The following is a 17097-nucleotide window of genomic DNA, read 5'->3' on the forward strand; positions in this document are numbered from 1 at the left end:
CTTACTCAAGCTTTAGGTAGATGCATTTTTAAAGGCTGAAACTGTCGAAATGAATTATATTTCTTGAAGTCGGTAGAGGACCAGATCCAGACCCCGCGAAGCACGTCATGTGCATTGAGACGAACCTGGCGGCGAGGTGTCGGGCAACGAAGAAAACCCAACATTTTGATTTTAATGTAGAGAGCCCTTCACAATAATGAGTCTTCTGGCTGACGTTCACGACGAATAAAAACAAAAACATTTCACCGATAATTCCCAGTATATCGCTAGTTTCAACTTTTGTTCCTAATGTGCACGGTGCAAGGCCCTGCGTTTTCCTCTGTTTCTGAGAACATTCAAGTTCAAAGTTGACCTCGAAAAAAAGTTACAAAACCCCACACCGGAAGGTCTCTGCTCGAGTCTGCGATGCAGTTTCGTGCGACTTTGTGTCAGCCTTGCACACCATCCGCTCTCGTAAGACCAAACGTTTAAGCTGAACTTTTTTGGGAACAGTTCAGGGGCTCTCAGCCGAATGTCTATTGTTTTAACGAAGAACGATAAACCATCAGCTGGAGGAAACGATCATGACTCATATATCCTCTTTCCTGCGTGGTGAAAATGCCCAGAATAATATGCATGCACCACATAGCTCGTTGGTACAGCATTGGGTGGTGGTGATGTAGTCTATTGTTATTTTGAGGAGGGATATTTCTGGCGGCCTTCACAGTGCTGTTACCAAACTTGGTTCGATTTTGGTCCTGCTATTGGCTGCCGTGTCTTTGGCCAAAATCCAGCCGTGCGGTTGGCGCGTGTCGAACGCTTAGCCTCCGGTAGCCAATCATTGTTGTGGCTTTTCAAGTTATATACTATTCCGTACTACTACGTCCTCGCACGGCACACTAGTTTCGACCATGAGGCAACGTCAGTGGCAGTGACCTTTTTGTTTTATCTCTGTCACCCTGAATTTGCAGAGTTACCGACAGTGACTCAAGAGTTGATGAAAGGTCGAGAAAAGCCAAAGGTTTCTCTAGTGGAAGGACGTCCGTTTTACAAGCTTCGGAATTTCCTAAGTTCTGATCACACTCGACTCATCAAACATCATGTGGTGTAGCAAGCGTTTAATGAACGCTTTAGAGTCTAGAGACACTTCAAGTGAGTTTGGAGATCTGAAATTAAAGTTGAAAAAAAAATGGTCGAGGCTAGTTTTTGTAGCCTGCACTAAAGTACAGAAATTTCTGTATACATGTAGGCTACTTAATCCAATCATTGTAGACATTATTGAGAATGTTCACTGTAAAAAAAAAATTGGTCAGTGTTGGGCATTTGCCCAATAGGCCAACCTTGGTTAAAGTTACCACATTATTGGTTAATTTCCATCACTGTTGGTCAACATTCACCAACGATTGGGAGGAATTTTTCCAAGGTTGGGAAGTTGATAATTGCACCAGCAATTGGCAAAATATCAACCCAAAATTGACCCACCTTTTTACAGTGTTGTTGTTAACATTTTTGCAGTTTGTTGATGAGCGAAGCTGGCAAAAATCGTAGATTTATAAAGATCAGAGTCGTCGTGACTCCGTCATTTGACTTACTCATAACAAAATACGAGACACAAGAAAATATACCTTCTTTTTATCGTCCCATATTTCTTTACTTCACATTACCCCAGACAAACATATAATGGAAACTTTTTAACAATAAAAGAACAGCTAAGATAACTATATTTTACATTGTAAGGAATACATTGTTTTATCAAAAGAATGGCAATCGTATTAAGAGGAATATTAAGCAGTACACGGTTTACAGTACTGTCGAGTAAAACATTTCCGCGAAAATAGACATTGTGTAAATATGAATAAACGCACCAACAGGAAAAGATTTGATCACAATCGCATTGTATTTGTGAACACTGATACATATGCATATGCGCAGACATCCGAAACTGAGGTCTTGTGACTTCAGGGAGTTGGAATGATCAAAATGAGAATAGTTACTGACGCTTAACTAAATCTTGAATACATTGGAGCAGCAATAATAGCAATAAAAGATTAACAAATGAAAAAGCCCCCGAGAAATGACTGTAAGGAATGTTATGAGAGCATGAATAATAGAGCAAGATTACAAGAGATCTGATCAAAGGAATCAAGAAATTGTTTCTCTTTTGTTCTCTTTGATTGGGACATACCAGACAGAATAAGTGCACTATAAATATCTATAAAATATACAAATTATAGCATACTGATATCATCGTCTACGTTGAGCGTATTTCACCAATCCGTAGATCTTGTCAAAAAAAAAAAACAACTTGCGGTGGTTTAAACTACAGCGGCGGTTCAAATTTAAACTGGACCGAATCTCGGTTAGGATTGTCAGACGCCCACTTTACAAACTTGTGTTCCAGAGCTTAGGTTTCGTTAAGTCAAATCATGTAAAAGCCACGAAATAATAACCAGTCATGATATTTCCTTAAAATGTTGCCCATGTCATTACCTGTCAAACTGAAAACGTCATTTTAAATGTGCGTTTACTCCAAGAATGATACATCGATTAAAATGACCTATTCGGAGTCTTTTTTATGAATAACGGTAGTAAACCTCATTTTCTCCAAAATATTACAATTTGTCCATAACTGTCACCCCAGATGATACGCTGTGTAAGAGTGCCTTTAAGTTAAGCTCTCTGAACCGAATGAATGGTGAACCAAACCCCATGACCACCGCGTCTCAAGCAAAACAAACACGACCTTTCTGGAGACCTTGCCCAATACAATATAGCTGATTCGATACTTACAAATAGTATAAAAACGCCTGAGACGGTCAGTGCATGTATTAATGAGCACATAAAGCACTGTTATAAGTTGCTCAATACAGTATAGTGCAGTCAACATGGCAATAAAAAGGAACGGAATGAAACCGTAGTACGCCTATTGCGCCTCCAAGAGTTTGCAAGACGTTGGCCAATCACAGCGCGCGAAATCTGTAGACCCTTTCCAAACGCGCGTCGTGATTGGCCAAGGCGTTGCAAACTCTTGGAGGCGCACTTTTGTGAATCGCCCGTGTTGGTACTAAAGGAAAGGAGATGATCTACAAGATGATCCCTGATGCGCGTTGAAGGCAAGGGCGTAGATGCGGGTGTAGGGAAAGATGATAAAATCAGCCAAGTCGTTCGTCAAGAGAGCAAATTCATGTCAAATGCTAAATGAAGAACAAAAAATCCTACAAATCACGAGCAACACTGATTTTCCCCCTCTCATTCATTACATCCACATTTCTGACAAAATCCCCAGTTGAAAGGTCCGGGGAAGGCGGTTGGGGATTTTTCCCCCCAAGTCCCGGGGATCTACGCCCTTGGATGAGGGTGGGGATGGTCGACGTTAAGAACTACACCACAAGTCGCTGGAAAGTGTTTGAATTAATCTCTGGCGGGAGATCCTTTGGGGCGGCGATCGCTACGCTACGAACAATAGAAGACCGTGGCTTGGCACAAAAACATGGCTCCATTTGCAGTAGAATTACACCAATATTGATCAATAATGCACAAGTCACGAAACACAACTGAAAACGAATCTCGTTCACGGCGAGACGTGGCGAGACTTAAGTTGCAGCTATATACATATCACCCCGTTCATATATTTCATACCGCATACCAGTTTAAGATAATAACTTAAGATGTATTGCACCAACTCCTAACGAACGTAAATAGCGTGGACACCCAAGATAAACCTATGTAGCATTTACAAGTATTAAACGTAGACTACGATCCCTTACGATATAAAAAGTCAAATGATATACAGCCAACAACTGTCATAAACAGGCTTATTCGTAATAAAGTCGTTCAACCTCTTCATGTTCATTCGTATAAATACCACAGTAACTAGTATAAGTGACAAAAAATGAATATAGTTAAGGTATCTTAATATATACAGAATGTTGTTATTAAGGAATGCCATATTGCTATTTCACAGAATATCTGAGTTGCATGCAAAACATTTTGGATGGGTATAATAGTATTTTAAAATGTTTGTGGAGAACAGGCACTTTGAGAAATGTTTGATGCATTTTACACTTGTTTTATTTGTCCTAACGGCACAGTTATAACCGGCACATACGGGAGTAGCATACTTGAAAAAAAACCCAAAAAAACAGAACAAAAAACCCGAACGTCCTATAGAAGTACAATAAACTGCCACACTTCCAGCGCTGCTGTACGGTGGACTTAAAACTGAGTTGCATTTTGAAATCCACAATGATTTGTTTTACGGCGTTGTCGCGATGTAATCGTGCTAGCGGCAGCCTGAATACATGCTATCGAAACGGACGCTTGTCGAGTATTTGGAGACCGTGGCAGTTCAAAATACAGTGCGACTGGCACGGTACACCAGACTACATATACTTCTTTTCACAGTATGAACAAAGTTGACGTGTGGTAATAAAATCGAGTTCGCTAGCCCTAGTCCGAGAAAGAGAGTGATTTTGCGGCTGTCAGATGAAGCCAGATTTCTGACGAGGCTGAAAAAGGAGAAAAATTCGAAGAAGAGGCGATGAAGTTTATCATTGAAAAAAAAAGCCATTGTCGACAACACTGAATTTGGGAAAGGCAGAATTCTGTGCGTCGACAATTTTGTCGAAGAGTGCAGCTTCCCTTTTGTTTTCCCTTCCCTCAAAAAGTCGATTTTAGGGGTGGAAATTATTTGAAACCACGAGATAGACATGCAAGCAAAACAAACGCCGGCAGACATGTTTTTTTTTCAAAAGGTATAAATATATTCTTTCTTTTTCAACATTATTTCAAGGATAACCGATCTTTTAAATTAATAAATACACAGTGTTGAACATCGTCGGTTTATTTTTTCGGCGGAAGGTAGTAATCATACCTGCACCCGACGCGCGATTCTCAGTACACAGTCGGGTAAAATTGATAGCTCCCCCCCCTGCAAACAGAGTGCCTGTCGGATATATAAAGCAAACCGACCAACACGGTAGGCCAAGCGGCCATATGAGATGTCAAAGTTTAAAGGAAATAATTGCTCCATGAACTAAAAATTGTCACAGTAGTTTGGAATACTTAAATGTCGCAGGCCAGCATAGCTTTACAAGTTTTCTCCTTCATTTAAACGAGTTGTGAATAATTACATGTTTAAGGCTCTCAGAATTATTGACTTGTCCAAGCTGAATTCATGTTGGTTGATTTTATCACTGATCTAACGTTACCCAGGCGAGCGACACTTTGGGATCCTTGTTCCCCGCCGTGCTACCCGTGGTAGTGGTTCGCAAATCCAATACATTCTGTAGTCGGTTCCCGCCAACCATGGCGTCCAATGACGTCATGCCCACCAGGGCCTCGCACTGCGCATGCCCCTGGCTCTGGTGCTGCTGGGCCGTCCGAGAGTGGTGTTGTTGTTGTTGCTGCTGTTGCTGTTGCTGGTGATGTTGCGGCGGTTGTGGTGGGATCTGCAGCTGGGCTGGGGCCGAGTTCTGGCTTGTCATGGCGGGCAGGCTGGGTCCGGTTTTAGCTGATCGAGGGGGAAGAGGAGACAAGACCAGGCCGTGCAGGGCGTTTTGTTTAATTTAGGGGGGCAACTTGGACACACTAAGGGCATGCGCGGTCTGTTGGTAAGAGAGTCGAAAGAAAAAAGGAAAAATGGAGAGAGAGACAAAAAGGAAACGAAAAAATCAATGAAAAAATGATGACAGTGATGCACATGCGTGGAGCACATGCTGCGAGATGGGCGTGCGTGGTGATACAATACGTGCCTTTGACTGAACAAGATGATCAATGGACACTACATCATACTATAAGCATTCACCGCTTTGCAATCCTTTAACTGGGTAGATGCAAGGTTGCAGCGACAGGCGAGTGTTCTGGAGTCTGCATATGAGACGTTCGTAGGAAATTCCACACATATCCGATTTTAAAATGACTTGAGCCCGCAACTACAACAGGGGTTATGAGTCATTAATAATTTCACGACTTTTTGATTAAAAATCTGACTTGCTATTCACTATACTTATAATGACGTCTACATTTTGTGATATAGATTCACCTGTCAGATAATGTTGACCTTCAGCATTGCCTGACTCATTTCCAGTTTTTATTGTTTATGCCCGCCCCTTTTTCTGAAAACCCAGATCCACTCCTATCGTTCACCCATCCCCTGTCTAAGTTGTAATTTCCAAATCAGAGTGGGGAAAAACTGAATGTTAAAAGAAAAATGCAATATCAACACATGCACAAACTACAAAGAATCAAGAAAATGATTAAAACGAACATAAAACAATACTTTCCCAACTGGTGGAAAAATCGATGGAAAGAATGAATTTTTTCTTCATCTTTGAAATCACTCATACATTTTCGTCAACACAAAAGGTACGATTAACTTCCCAAGTTCTATTAAAGAAACTCATCAGTTGATCGTGACTAGAACCCACCGTGAATAAAGCTCACAGCTTGGTTCCTTCAAAAATTACCAAAATAACGATAGCTATAGGCTCGTCAAAATAACAATGAAACCCTCAGTGCGACCAAACTCGTATTTCGTAGGGATGATCTCTCAATCGAACAATCTTAAATGTTTTTTTAACTTTCGAAAAACAAGTCCATGCATTTCCAGACGAAGTCACAGAACAGGTCTACATAAAAATTGGTCTTTGAAAAAATAATGTAAAAAGAAAAAATACCAAAGCCCATTAAAGAGATAAAATAGACTGAAAATCATGCACAGACAATGGCCATTTTTTTCACCAATTGAGGGCGCTGCTGCATGTAATATCACTTTAGGATACGAACAACGCAATCAGTAATCGGATGTCCACAAATGTTTAGACGACTATTAAAAATGGAGACGACATTAAGTGTTATTGTTTATTTGTGTGCGTCGATCACAGACATATAAACACATAGACCATCAGTCTTGCGCGTATAACCGTGATTTTGAAAAGCCGTGGGCATGCAGTGGATGAAACGATTAATGGCAGCGCGTTCAGTGCGAATTGCGCGTGACGCACTGAAAATGTACATGTACATATTTATTTACATGCGCTCTCAAAATAACTTCACGTTTTTGCTCTTCGTTACTGGAATCTCTTCTTTTCAAATGTCGCAACCGCACTGTGTCGAATCTGCATGGACCATATTAAGTAAAAAAAGGGGATTTTTTTGCAATTGAAAAATTTTGTTGAGTCTTGGCTACGGTACCCCGCAGTTGTTTTGAAAAGGAGCTGTCCGTCTATGGGTTTATTATATCTTATCATTATTCTGAACAGCGCCCTCAATCAGTTAAGGATGTTAAAACATTGATTGAGATAGTGAATGCGTGATAGCTTACTTAGCAAGCTCTGCGTGCTTAGCCGTTGCCAGTCATTATAGTGGCTTGGTGTCATGGAAGAGAACTGAGGGTGGTTGTACTGCATGGATGAAAACTGATTGGAATAGTCACCTGGACGACAGAATAAAACAAAGCGAAATCCGATTATATGTACGTTTAAAAAATTAAAGATGGTGGAACTGGTAATGAAATGGTAATTTACTGTTCAATGCATTTCCTGATGTCTCAACCAACCGCAGTCAGGGATTCCAATCAATGTTATCTGGGGGACTTAATCGTCCTGCAAATGTCTGTTACCTCTTAACCAGCCCATTATCACGTTGAACGAAGTTTGACCCTTTTTGATTGAAGAAAGAAACAATCCATCTGAAGAATATCACCCCTCAACTTCAACCATCCAAGCCACGCCATTTCCAAACTTACAGCACATCCCAATGTACGTACAGACATACCAATTGAATTCAAGTCCCATCGAGATCAGCCAGACCAAATCAACATTCAAATGACACAGGAAAAAGAAAAAAAATACTTCTTTGCGAGACGTACCTTCTCTGGTGGTGTGACCATAGGAACCACCACCCGGGGGGAGAACCAGTGGAGGACCAAGGCTTGCATGTATGGAACCAGAGCCATAACCCCCTTGACTCGAAGTGGGATAGCCCGCATTAGAACCTACTGAAAACACAGGTACACCCAATAATTACACAAATGGTAGGAAAACACAAGTAACCGAGCTCCCCCCCCCACAGGCTGCAAGAGAGCACGAGAAAAATTGGAAGAGAGAGAGCTAGGCGCCCATCAAAATGATTTTTATGCATGTCTATTCCAAGACAGACTCATACAAGTTTTAACAGAAAACTGTGCAATATAGGCAATGTGAGATGAAGTCAGTGAATGGCCATTTCTTGGTAATGCACGCATATGAACACAACCAAGTACTCTCGAATACGTGGGATGAGGCATTCAAACAAACCCATTCAAACCTGAGCGACTAGTGACTGTAATTAATCTGATATTTTGCAGGACCATTTATAATTAAAAAACAAGCTAACATTTCTCCTGGACGATTTTCAAAGAAAGTTGTAAGGTGTGTTAAATGTTCAAGATCCCCTTGATTTGTATGCACGATTATAATTTCCCCTTGTTGTCAAGAACAACGTTTTTTTTCTCTAAAAGTTTTGCTATAAAATGTCCCACCTGGATATTGGCTGAAGTTGGAGGCGGCAGAGCTTAGCTGCGAGAGGGCGCTGTGGTTACTGAGCGAGTGGTTATAGCCGGTCATGGTACCGACGGCAGCTGGCTGGAGCACGGTCAACGTGCCGCTGGCGGCCACCGCTTCGTGCTTGAGGGAACCGCCGCTGGTGGAGGACGTGATGGTGTGGGAAGCCGACCCTTGGAAGGAGGTTGGGTACACAATTATTCAAATATTTTACTGTAAGTTGATCTCGAAGTCCAAATTTCACGCGTAAGACTTCACCGATGTATTACCTTAGATACTGAATCCAAAGAATCTTCACAATGAATTAAAATAAAAGATTGTCAGGCTATAAAAACCTCAACATTCCGTGAAGTTGTATTTACCTTGGTAGCCGCAAGTCACCGCTTGGTGGTGCTGTTGTTGGTGGGGGTCGCCCACGTGAGGTTTGACGTCAGACGCATGCGTCGAGGCACCGAGGGCGGCTGTCAAGGAATGGTACTCGCTGGTTGTGACCTGGACAAAATCAGTCAAACAGGATGGAAACAGAAAGTCTTTGAAACTGCGATCAGGTCAGAGGTAGATCGTCAGTAGACAGTAGCTCGAATGCTGGTCAATTCTTCCAACAAATTGGAAAGAAAACGGAAAAGAATGAATATTAGTTTCTAAATGAATGAAATATGAATGGAAAAAGTGACCATAGTACAAAATGGGAACGAAGGAACAATTTAAGGGGAAACGTAGTAAAAGAGATCAGACACGAAGTAACGAAAGAAGACACAAGACCTTTCAAATAAATTACGTCCAATCAACTGCACAGAGAGACAGACGACTAAAACATGCAGTGGATGCGCTTGCCAAAGCATTTTAAGAACAAAATATTGAAAAAAGGATGCATAATAATAAAAAGGTAAATGAGATCGATCATTAATGCCATAATAACCTGTCTTCTGTTGCCATGGGAATCTTGGTGCATGAACAGAACGTCGGGGTACTGAGACTTGTCGATGGCCTTCTCCAAGGCTTCGATCTGGTGGGGAGAGAAGGCGCCCCCGTTCGTCCGCATCATTTCCCGGGCTTTGTCCTCGCCGCCCATTTTGCCGTGACCGCTCTCTTCTGAAACGAAAATCAGGGAAATGTTGGCGAGCTTGCGGTAGGTAGGTGAAGTTCTCCGGAAGAGAGACGCCCCCAGTGACACTTTTGTTGTCCATGATAATTTGAGGAAAATTGGGCCCTCGACATTAATGAAAGTCGTATGCAGGTATCATTTCAAAAATGCGATGGGCTTTATAGGACTACGTTTATGTTGAGGGTTTATCATCTTTGGATGCAAAAGTCATCAGTTTACTCTCCTGAAATTGAAAAGAAAGCAAAAGATAAGGAAAATGAGCTTTCAATCTGGGTGTTCTGAGAATTTTTCTGAGTTTCATGAAGCAAAGGTTATCATCACTATAGCAGTTTACTTATCGGTCTGCGCGGTCAGCGGCTGCACCATTTGTCGAAACTATGGGTTTAATATTTTGTGGCCATAAATGTAGCACTTGCATGCCCAACCCTAGCGGCATAGGCCAATAATGTAGCGCCACCAACGTTGATATTGCGAAGGGGAGCGGCGCAAGTACAAGTCACTTCCAGATTGGGAGTATCCCTCTGTTATTAATAATTTGGCAGTGCTATGAACTCGTTCTCTAGACAAAATGTTCATGCACCCACAAACAAACTCAGAGCAACGGCGCGGGGGTCTCGATCGGGATGACAAATCCTGCATGACGCTAGCCCCTCGGCCCTTCTAAGAATTGTTCCATTGCTAATAAGTGAGGCATTTGGTTTTGCTTTAAACATGAGTGACTGTCACAATGCAGCGGTCGCCTAATTAAAAACGGTGGGGACCGTCCCCACAACCAGTGGGCTCATTACGTGGTGTAGACCTGCGCTGTAAACACTGTAATGGTTGGACACTTTCGGCAACGAGGATTTCAAAGGCTTTCTAACCTTGACTCCTGGGGGGAATAACAAACACGAAGGTGTGGGTTGCCGCTTAGCCTTCGAAATTCAATGACATGAATAGCACTCGCTGTGACTGTATATATACCAAATGAAATGCTATAGACAAGTTGGAGGCCCAGCCTTTGCCAATAGGACACACAGAGACAAACGCGACATTTCAGATCGCGTTCCGAGGGAAACCACATCTGAGCGGTTCGCCTGGTTTCAAGGCTACGATGGCTTAGTCGCTGAAAAGGCCACAAGAATGCCGTTATTGTATGAGCTTGAAGAAATTACAAAAGGATTGACCGCCCTTCGAACCGATTCTCACCAAAAATTAATAACCTTAGCAGAGAGACTACAAACTGGTGTCAAAATCCCCCCAGACGCGTTAACTTTGCTAAAGCAGTATTGAAGTGACGAAAACCGATAACTGCATGACAAAAAAGAGATGGCACAACTCCGATCAGCAGCAAAACATGAACTCACACTTGGATAAAAAAAACAACAACAAAAAACCCAACCGAACCGAGCCAGCCAAAAACTATTAGAAAACACATCGTGGAAGCAGTTCCCGAAAAACGAGTCTTTGAGCACAAACCGTGACACATGCAATTTACAAGTCGGACGATTTCACGTGAAAAATGAATGGGCAAAGTAACCTGATTAATGTCGTTGGGTCTTGTCGATTTGGCAGACGGGTGATTCTGCCTGAGCCATATAGTAATCAATGTGCCCCCATAAATATTTATAGCTTATTCATTGGGTTTCCCCCAGTGATTTGCGTTCCAAAGTCCCAAAGTTGTTGTAGCAGTACATCTCCGACGGTTGACAGTGAGGGATAGTGGTCAGTCCGCCATTGGCCGGAACGAAAGTGATGAACTCGCGGTGGCACAAGTTCAAAATGTCAGGGGAACGTGCCCGAAATGCGAAACAAATCCACGCCACTTAAATCGATCTTAACTCTGCATATCACAGCTTCCCTAAAGTTTTGATCCTTGCTTTCCTAAAAAAATGCAACATACGTCAACAAGAGGCTTTTCGAGAGCCAGAGGCACAGGTTTCAAAGCAGCTTTAGTGTCTGAATCAGTCGATGTCTGATTTGACTCAGATTCGACGAGCCAGGTGGCATCTCGTCACACTGACGATTGTCGGCAGCGATGCCAACGTGTGTTGACTCCAAAGGTGTGAGGTTACACCGAACTCCTCATCTGAAACGAGAAATTTTTAATGTGAATCGATGCAGTCTTGTCACGGTTCATGATCATTCAACTCATAATTTAGCACCGTTAATTTGGTTGAGTGCCAAATATTAACACGATACGCGTACGTATTTGTGATATCGCACCCATGGCAGTCTCCGAAAGGTCAACGGATGGTCAGGTAACTTTCTGTGAAGCTTTTTGTCGCTGAAATGCTAGCCGCCAGAAGCCTTGGATACTTCTCTCTGTTGGCCAATTTTATTTTGATCTAATTACGGAAGGTTGGCTGTCTACAACCCGTAGACGGTGCAAAATATTACGACCAAAATACTCGTCCAGCAAGCTGAAAACAAACAATGTTTACGCTGTCTGAGAAAACAAAACCGAGTCCGAACAAAAACAAACCCACACCCTGCAGTGGGAATTCAGAGCGTTTACGAGAGAGTTGGTAACAGCACCAACCTACATGCGGTCAGACGGATTTTGACTACCAACGCCGCTGATCTCGATACGGCAGCCCGCCACTGCGTCGCCATTAGCGACATCGACGCTCCATTTTTCCCCGCGCCCTTTTCTTTTGTCGCCAATAATACTTTTGAGAGGAGGGCCACCACCTTCGGGATATATAATTTCAGAAGGCTTGCTCGGGAAAAAAAGCCCAACCACTCGGAATGATTCTAGGAACAGGAACCTAAACGACACAGTGAAGCCCATGATTATTCCGAAACCCGATCGTGTACTGATGATCTGTTAGGTCGCTTCATAGTGTGGAACAAGCCTTCACGGTTTCGATGATGATTCTCGACTGTGAATGAAATGGCAGTACCGTATATCCTGTGACGGGTAAAAAACACTGCAGAAACACCAATGTTTGTTCTTACAGGGTTTTTATGTAACAGGCGGATCCCATTTAAATCATAGCCTTTAAGTCTATGGAGTAGCACGCATTGCTATAGCGTTGGAAAAAAAGCAGGGAAGAAATTGAACAGCATTGACATCACAATGATGTACTTGTCAGGACTGGTAGAATGGTCTCTTTTATGGTCCAAATTATAGAAATGAAACTCCAGATTTCCTTCTTTTTTAAAAGGAAGGTTGTGAAAAACAGGCCATGATGGGCAGCGAATTAGGTTGCGTCCTGGGCGCTTAGAAGGGCCGCTTTCTCACACGTCTTACGTGTTGCGAGTCGGGTGTCAGGCAGGGACTCGACAAAGTGTGGATTACTTGCCAAAACAAGAGACCGCTGATACGGTACGCCGCGATATAGGCGCCGTTTTCGTCCTCGCTCGCCCGACGGAAGGAATAACAAGGCAATGGAAAACAAAGAAAACAACATGGACAGTAACTGAGAAGTCAGATGAGGAGAAAAAAATCAATAGACGTGGATGTGAAAAACACATGGTTATTTTTTTCGGGCTGTCTCAAATTATCCATTTTAGGGATGACAACTGCATTGACGTGCACGCATTTAAAATTATCAAGGAATTAGTAGATGGAATCTCATGACATTTGAAAACATTCAGTTCCCTCATCAATATTAATGATCGTGTACGTGTTGCTACCTCTTTTCTGAATATTTTCAAACATTGTGCTTCACCGACAATCCTTTAATTTCATTTCTACAAATCTGAACTAATGTTGGCATGTTCATTCAAAAAAAAACGCTTACTAGTTTACTTTCATTGGGACAGAACACTGCGTGCAAATTCATAGCGCTGCTTAAGCGAAAAATTTGTTGAAGCGTGGAAAAACCTTGCTTGACAAATCAGGTAAAACTTCTTGTGATGTATATAATTTTGGAATGGTATTTAGCTGTCTTTTGGTTAGCATGACAATCACATAGAGTTTGAGCTGGTAACCTTTGTTTGTTAAGCAAGGTTTTTTCGTGCTTAAGCAAACTCTGTGCTTAAGCAGCTCTATGAAATTGGCCCCTGCAGCTGGTTTGTTCGGTCAGGTTTATATTTTCCCGCGCTTTTTCGAGGAAGCGTGCGTATACAGACCTTGGATTAAAGTTCAGGATAGATTATACTGGACTTGTTTTTAGGAAAGGGAGGGGGAGCTGCAGCTGACGGAAGCTACCGGCAGCTAATTTGGCCCCGACAGCGTCGGCCTTGAAAACGACAACGCCATGATTTGTGCCTTTGCACGTGGCCAATTATTCTGGCCTAATGGATGGGAATTACAAGAAAACGTTAAGCGGATCGTCCGTTCATTAATGCAGCAACAACCGGCCGGCGCTCTGGGACTTGGACACATATTAACAAGTGGTTTTAATTATGACATGAAACTTTAATGTATATGATTGAGTTGGGGGAAACAATAGAAATTTCCCATCGACGGCTAATTCCTTCGAGAGCGTTTACAATTGCTGTATAAATTTGGAAGTGCAAGTAATATACTGACCGTTTCCATCAAAGTTCACATATTATAGACGAAGTTGTGAGTGCTAACGACATTGTCTGTTGGGGTCCAAATACGACTTCTAATGAGCAATTTTTGTTTAAATTAAGTAATATTATCATGTAAATGCGACCGTTATAAAAAAAGACACCCCGTTTATTTTGGTACAACCTCATTTGCCTTTAACTTACAATCGCCATTTACATTCAAATTAGACTAGCGCCACCAACGTTCGATTTTGGTCGCAAGCTCAGTCTTCATTTTCCAGAGACGTCCTATTAATGGCATTTATCCCGTCTTCGTTCTTTTACAGGTAAATAATCACTTTCTATTCATTTTCATTTTAAATCTTAACCTGCACAATCTTACACATCATAACAACCCCCGGATTATTATCTCCTGTTGTATTTCCTTATTTTAAAGGCATTTTCTTTCTCACACATTCATGAAGATTAGTCATTGTCGGAAATGAAATGTATCTTTTATAGATTCTCAATCTAAAATGGACAATTATACAGCTTCCTTCAGCCCTCTGGTATTTACAATAATCAATGTCCTTATAAATATCAGGAATAATATTTCTTTCATTGAGTCGTATTTTTACTCCAGTTTTATTCTAGAAACGTTCTAAATCAAAGATGGAGGATCCCTCGAAAGTTTCGGCGGGAATGAATGCTTAATTTGCATATTCATGAATTTGCACTTTCTTCTTGCTATATAGAACAGTTTTACATAGTAGTTTTGCTCTAAACTCCTTAGTTAAATGTAATTATTTTTGTAAAAACTTCTGGATTCTTCATTTTCCGGAGACGTCCTATCAATGCCACTCATCCCGTCTCCGTTTTAAGCAGTAAATAAATAAGTGCTGAGAACGATCCTTTGATTTGAGGGTGCCACATAAATAATGTACAAGAACGTTGTAGTATCTTTTTTGGTGCGGTGTAATGGTTGTTTGTCATACTGCAGGGTTAGACATCACCAGGCAAGTCGTCCATTTAATATTGTTATTGTCGGAATACTATTTTTCATTTTGTCAAATGACAAAAAGCTTGTTTGTTAAAAAGAATTGATGTTGTAATAGCTATGGGGCAGACATAAATCACAGTTCGTTTGCAACATCTGATTTTTGGATGATGGGTTTTCGTCGCATTGTTTAACTATTCCGGACTCCCACCTACAAATAACAGCCGAATTAAATTGTAAGAGCGGTGGAATTGGCATGTCTTTGTCTTTATTTACATAGGTTAATGAGATGTGACGGTGAGTCGAACGAAGAAGAATTCGGAGGACACGACGCGGCATGCAGGCCGCGTCGTGTGTTCAGGTCGCCCGGGGACCGGACTCGTTTTTGCCCCGGCCTGGCAAATTGCCTCTCGGATCGTGCTCATGACCGAACTCCTTCCCCGGTGTGTCTCCGCAGGGAGCCCGCCGGAGTGTGCCCGCGCATGGTGAAACATGGCCGGACTTTTCCCTTCCCTTTCCCCCCAGTTCGCCCGTCGCAGTAGCGCAGGCTGTGTTGACCGGGGGAGAAAAAAAATGGCCCGACCGAAGCCGAAGAGACAGAAGAGTATAATCACGATGCTAATGTTGGATCGCCTTACACTGATTCCGTGTTAAGCCGTGCGGATACAATGATGTAATTATCACGCGTCACGGACCCCGGTGTTTTCCTAGCCGCGGTCAAAATCGCATTAATCACATGCGGCGGTGGTTGTCGAGCACCGTCGACTTGCTCGACACTCTTGGACTTGTCCCTGGCGCAGAAACTGGCGCAACATTCCATTCCGACATTAATGACTGCAGTTAATGCTTCTGACAATGTCTGACAATGAAACAGACATCAGTGATTGGGGAATAAGCAATTTGCAAGTATCTATTTTTCAAAAGTGATGTTGGCAATCTGACGTTGTTTTTACAGAATGCAGTGACCGAATAAGACATTTCGACTTCACATGATATTGCACTGCTCATGCCCAGGTGACTGCATCGCCAGGAAGAAAGCTTTGCTCACCCCACCCCCCCAAAAAAATACGCGAAGCCTAACATACAGATTGGTATCGCCTTTGCATGCCGTTTCCACGAAATCGGACCCTACCATCTACGTATTACTGAAAGTGTAAAGCAAAATTTACGTACTTTTGTACACATCTCGAGACATAAACTGATTCAATTTACCACCATTTATCCTGTCCAAAGAGCAAAGCCTTTTTTTCTCATCACACTTCACAGGCCAAGCCTACTGGGAAAAAAGAGGGACATTATCAGGGCGCATTTTCTGGTGAGTTTTAGAGCACACTGATTGCTGATTGAGGTCACCGTTTGGGGGTTTATTGAGGGCATGTTTGTTTCACATCGATCAGGAGCTGGATTAGTGATCCTAAGGCTGGTTCACGCCATCCATTTTGATGGGTTCTGTTGTCAGTGAACCAACGTCTGATCACTGATCGCGATTCGGGTCTCCGCGAAACAAAGTTATAGGCCCAGTACTGCTACATACAGTGATGAATATGCAGAGGTTGCGGCATGACTGTCTCAATTATTGTTGGAACGAAAATGGTGAAGCGTGTGTCAGTGCACATGGACAGTCGTTACACGATAGCTGTATGCTGTACTGCACGTATAATGAACAACCATTTTGGTGCCATGTTCTGAAGTTGACGCAACTCTTTCTCTATCTCTATACATCTTTTACAGACTATCTTCAGAAAATCGAGACTACACAATACTGACGGAGGCTCCCTCAGTGCTTACAATATCTATCACATTGCCTCAGCCGTTTAAATAATGTTGGTGTTGTCCGTACAGTAAATTGTAAAACAGCAACAACATCGACGACGACGACGACGACAACAACAACAACAACAATAGCAGCAGCAACAACAACAATACCAAGAAAACATCACTGAAGATCAGAATCGGTTGGACAGGACGGACGATCATAATTTTTCGGTATAATACAGCACAAACAACAGCGCCCTTATTCATAACCACAAACAATAGGATCTGCTCTT

At 42.3% G+C, this 17097-nt stretch overlaps 1 protein-coding gene across 10 annotated transcripts in view; it reads right to left on the reverse strand.

Annotated features, from left to right (window-relative positions):
• Nucleotides 1-1601: 1601 nt before the first annotated feature.
• LOC110986818 (paired box protein Pax-5-like) overlaps nt 1602-17097 on the reverse strand; it is a 53299-nt gene continuing 37803 nt past the window's right edge. For 5 of the 10 annotated variants that reach the window (XM_022249080.2, XM_022249339.2, XM_087129908.1 and 2 more), the window contains 6 exons: nt 9442-9614; nt 8885-9014; nt 8501-8695; nt 7850-7978; nt 7304-7414; nt 1602-5491 (listed from right to left, as the gene is read on the reverse strand). In XM_022249080.2, coding sequence (XP_022104772.1) covers nt 5172-5491; nt 7304-7414; nt 7850-7978; nt 8501-8695; nt 8885-9014; nt 9442-9614 — 1058 coding nt within the window. In that variant the 3' untranslated portion in view covers nt 1602-5171. Of the gene's footprint in view, nt 5586-7303; nt 7415-7849; nt 7979-8500; nt 8696-8884; nt 9015-9441; nt 9615-17097 lie in introns of all 10 variants that reach the window. The other 5 variants (XM_022249253.2, XM_087129910.1, XM_022249163.2 and 2 more) reach the window with 3 other exon arrangements.

Source organism: Acanthaster planci, linkage group LG19, assembly GCF_054643075.1.
Source record: "Acanthaster planci isolate LZ-2023a linkage group LG19, COTS_SCS, whole genome shotgun sequence".
NCBI lineage: Eukaryota > Metazoa > Echinodermata > Asteroidea > Valvatida > Acanthasteridae > Acanthaster > Acanthaster planci.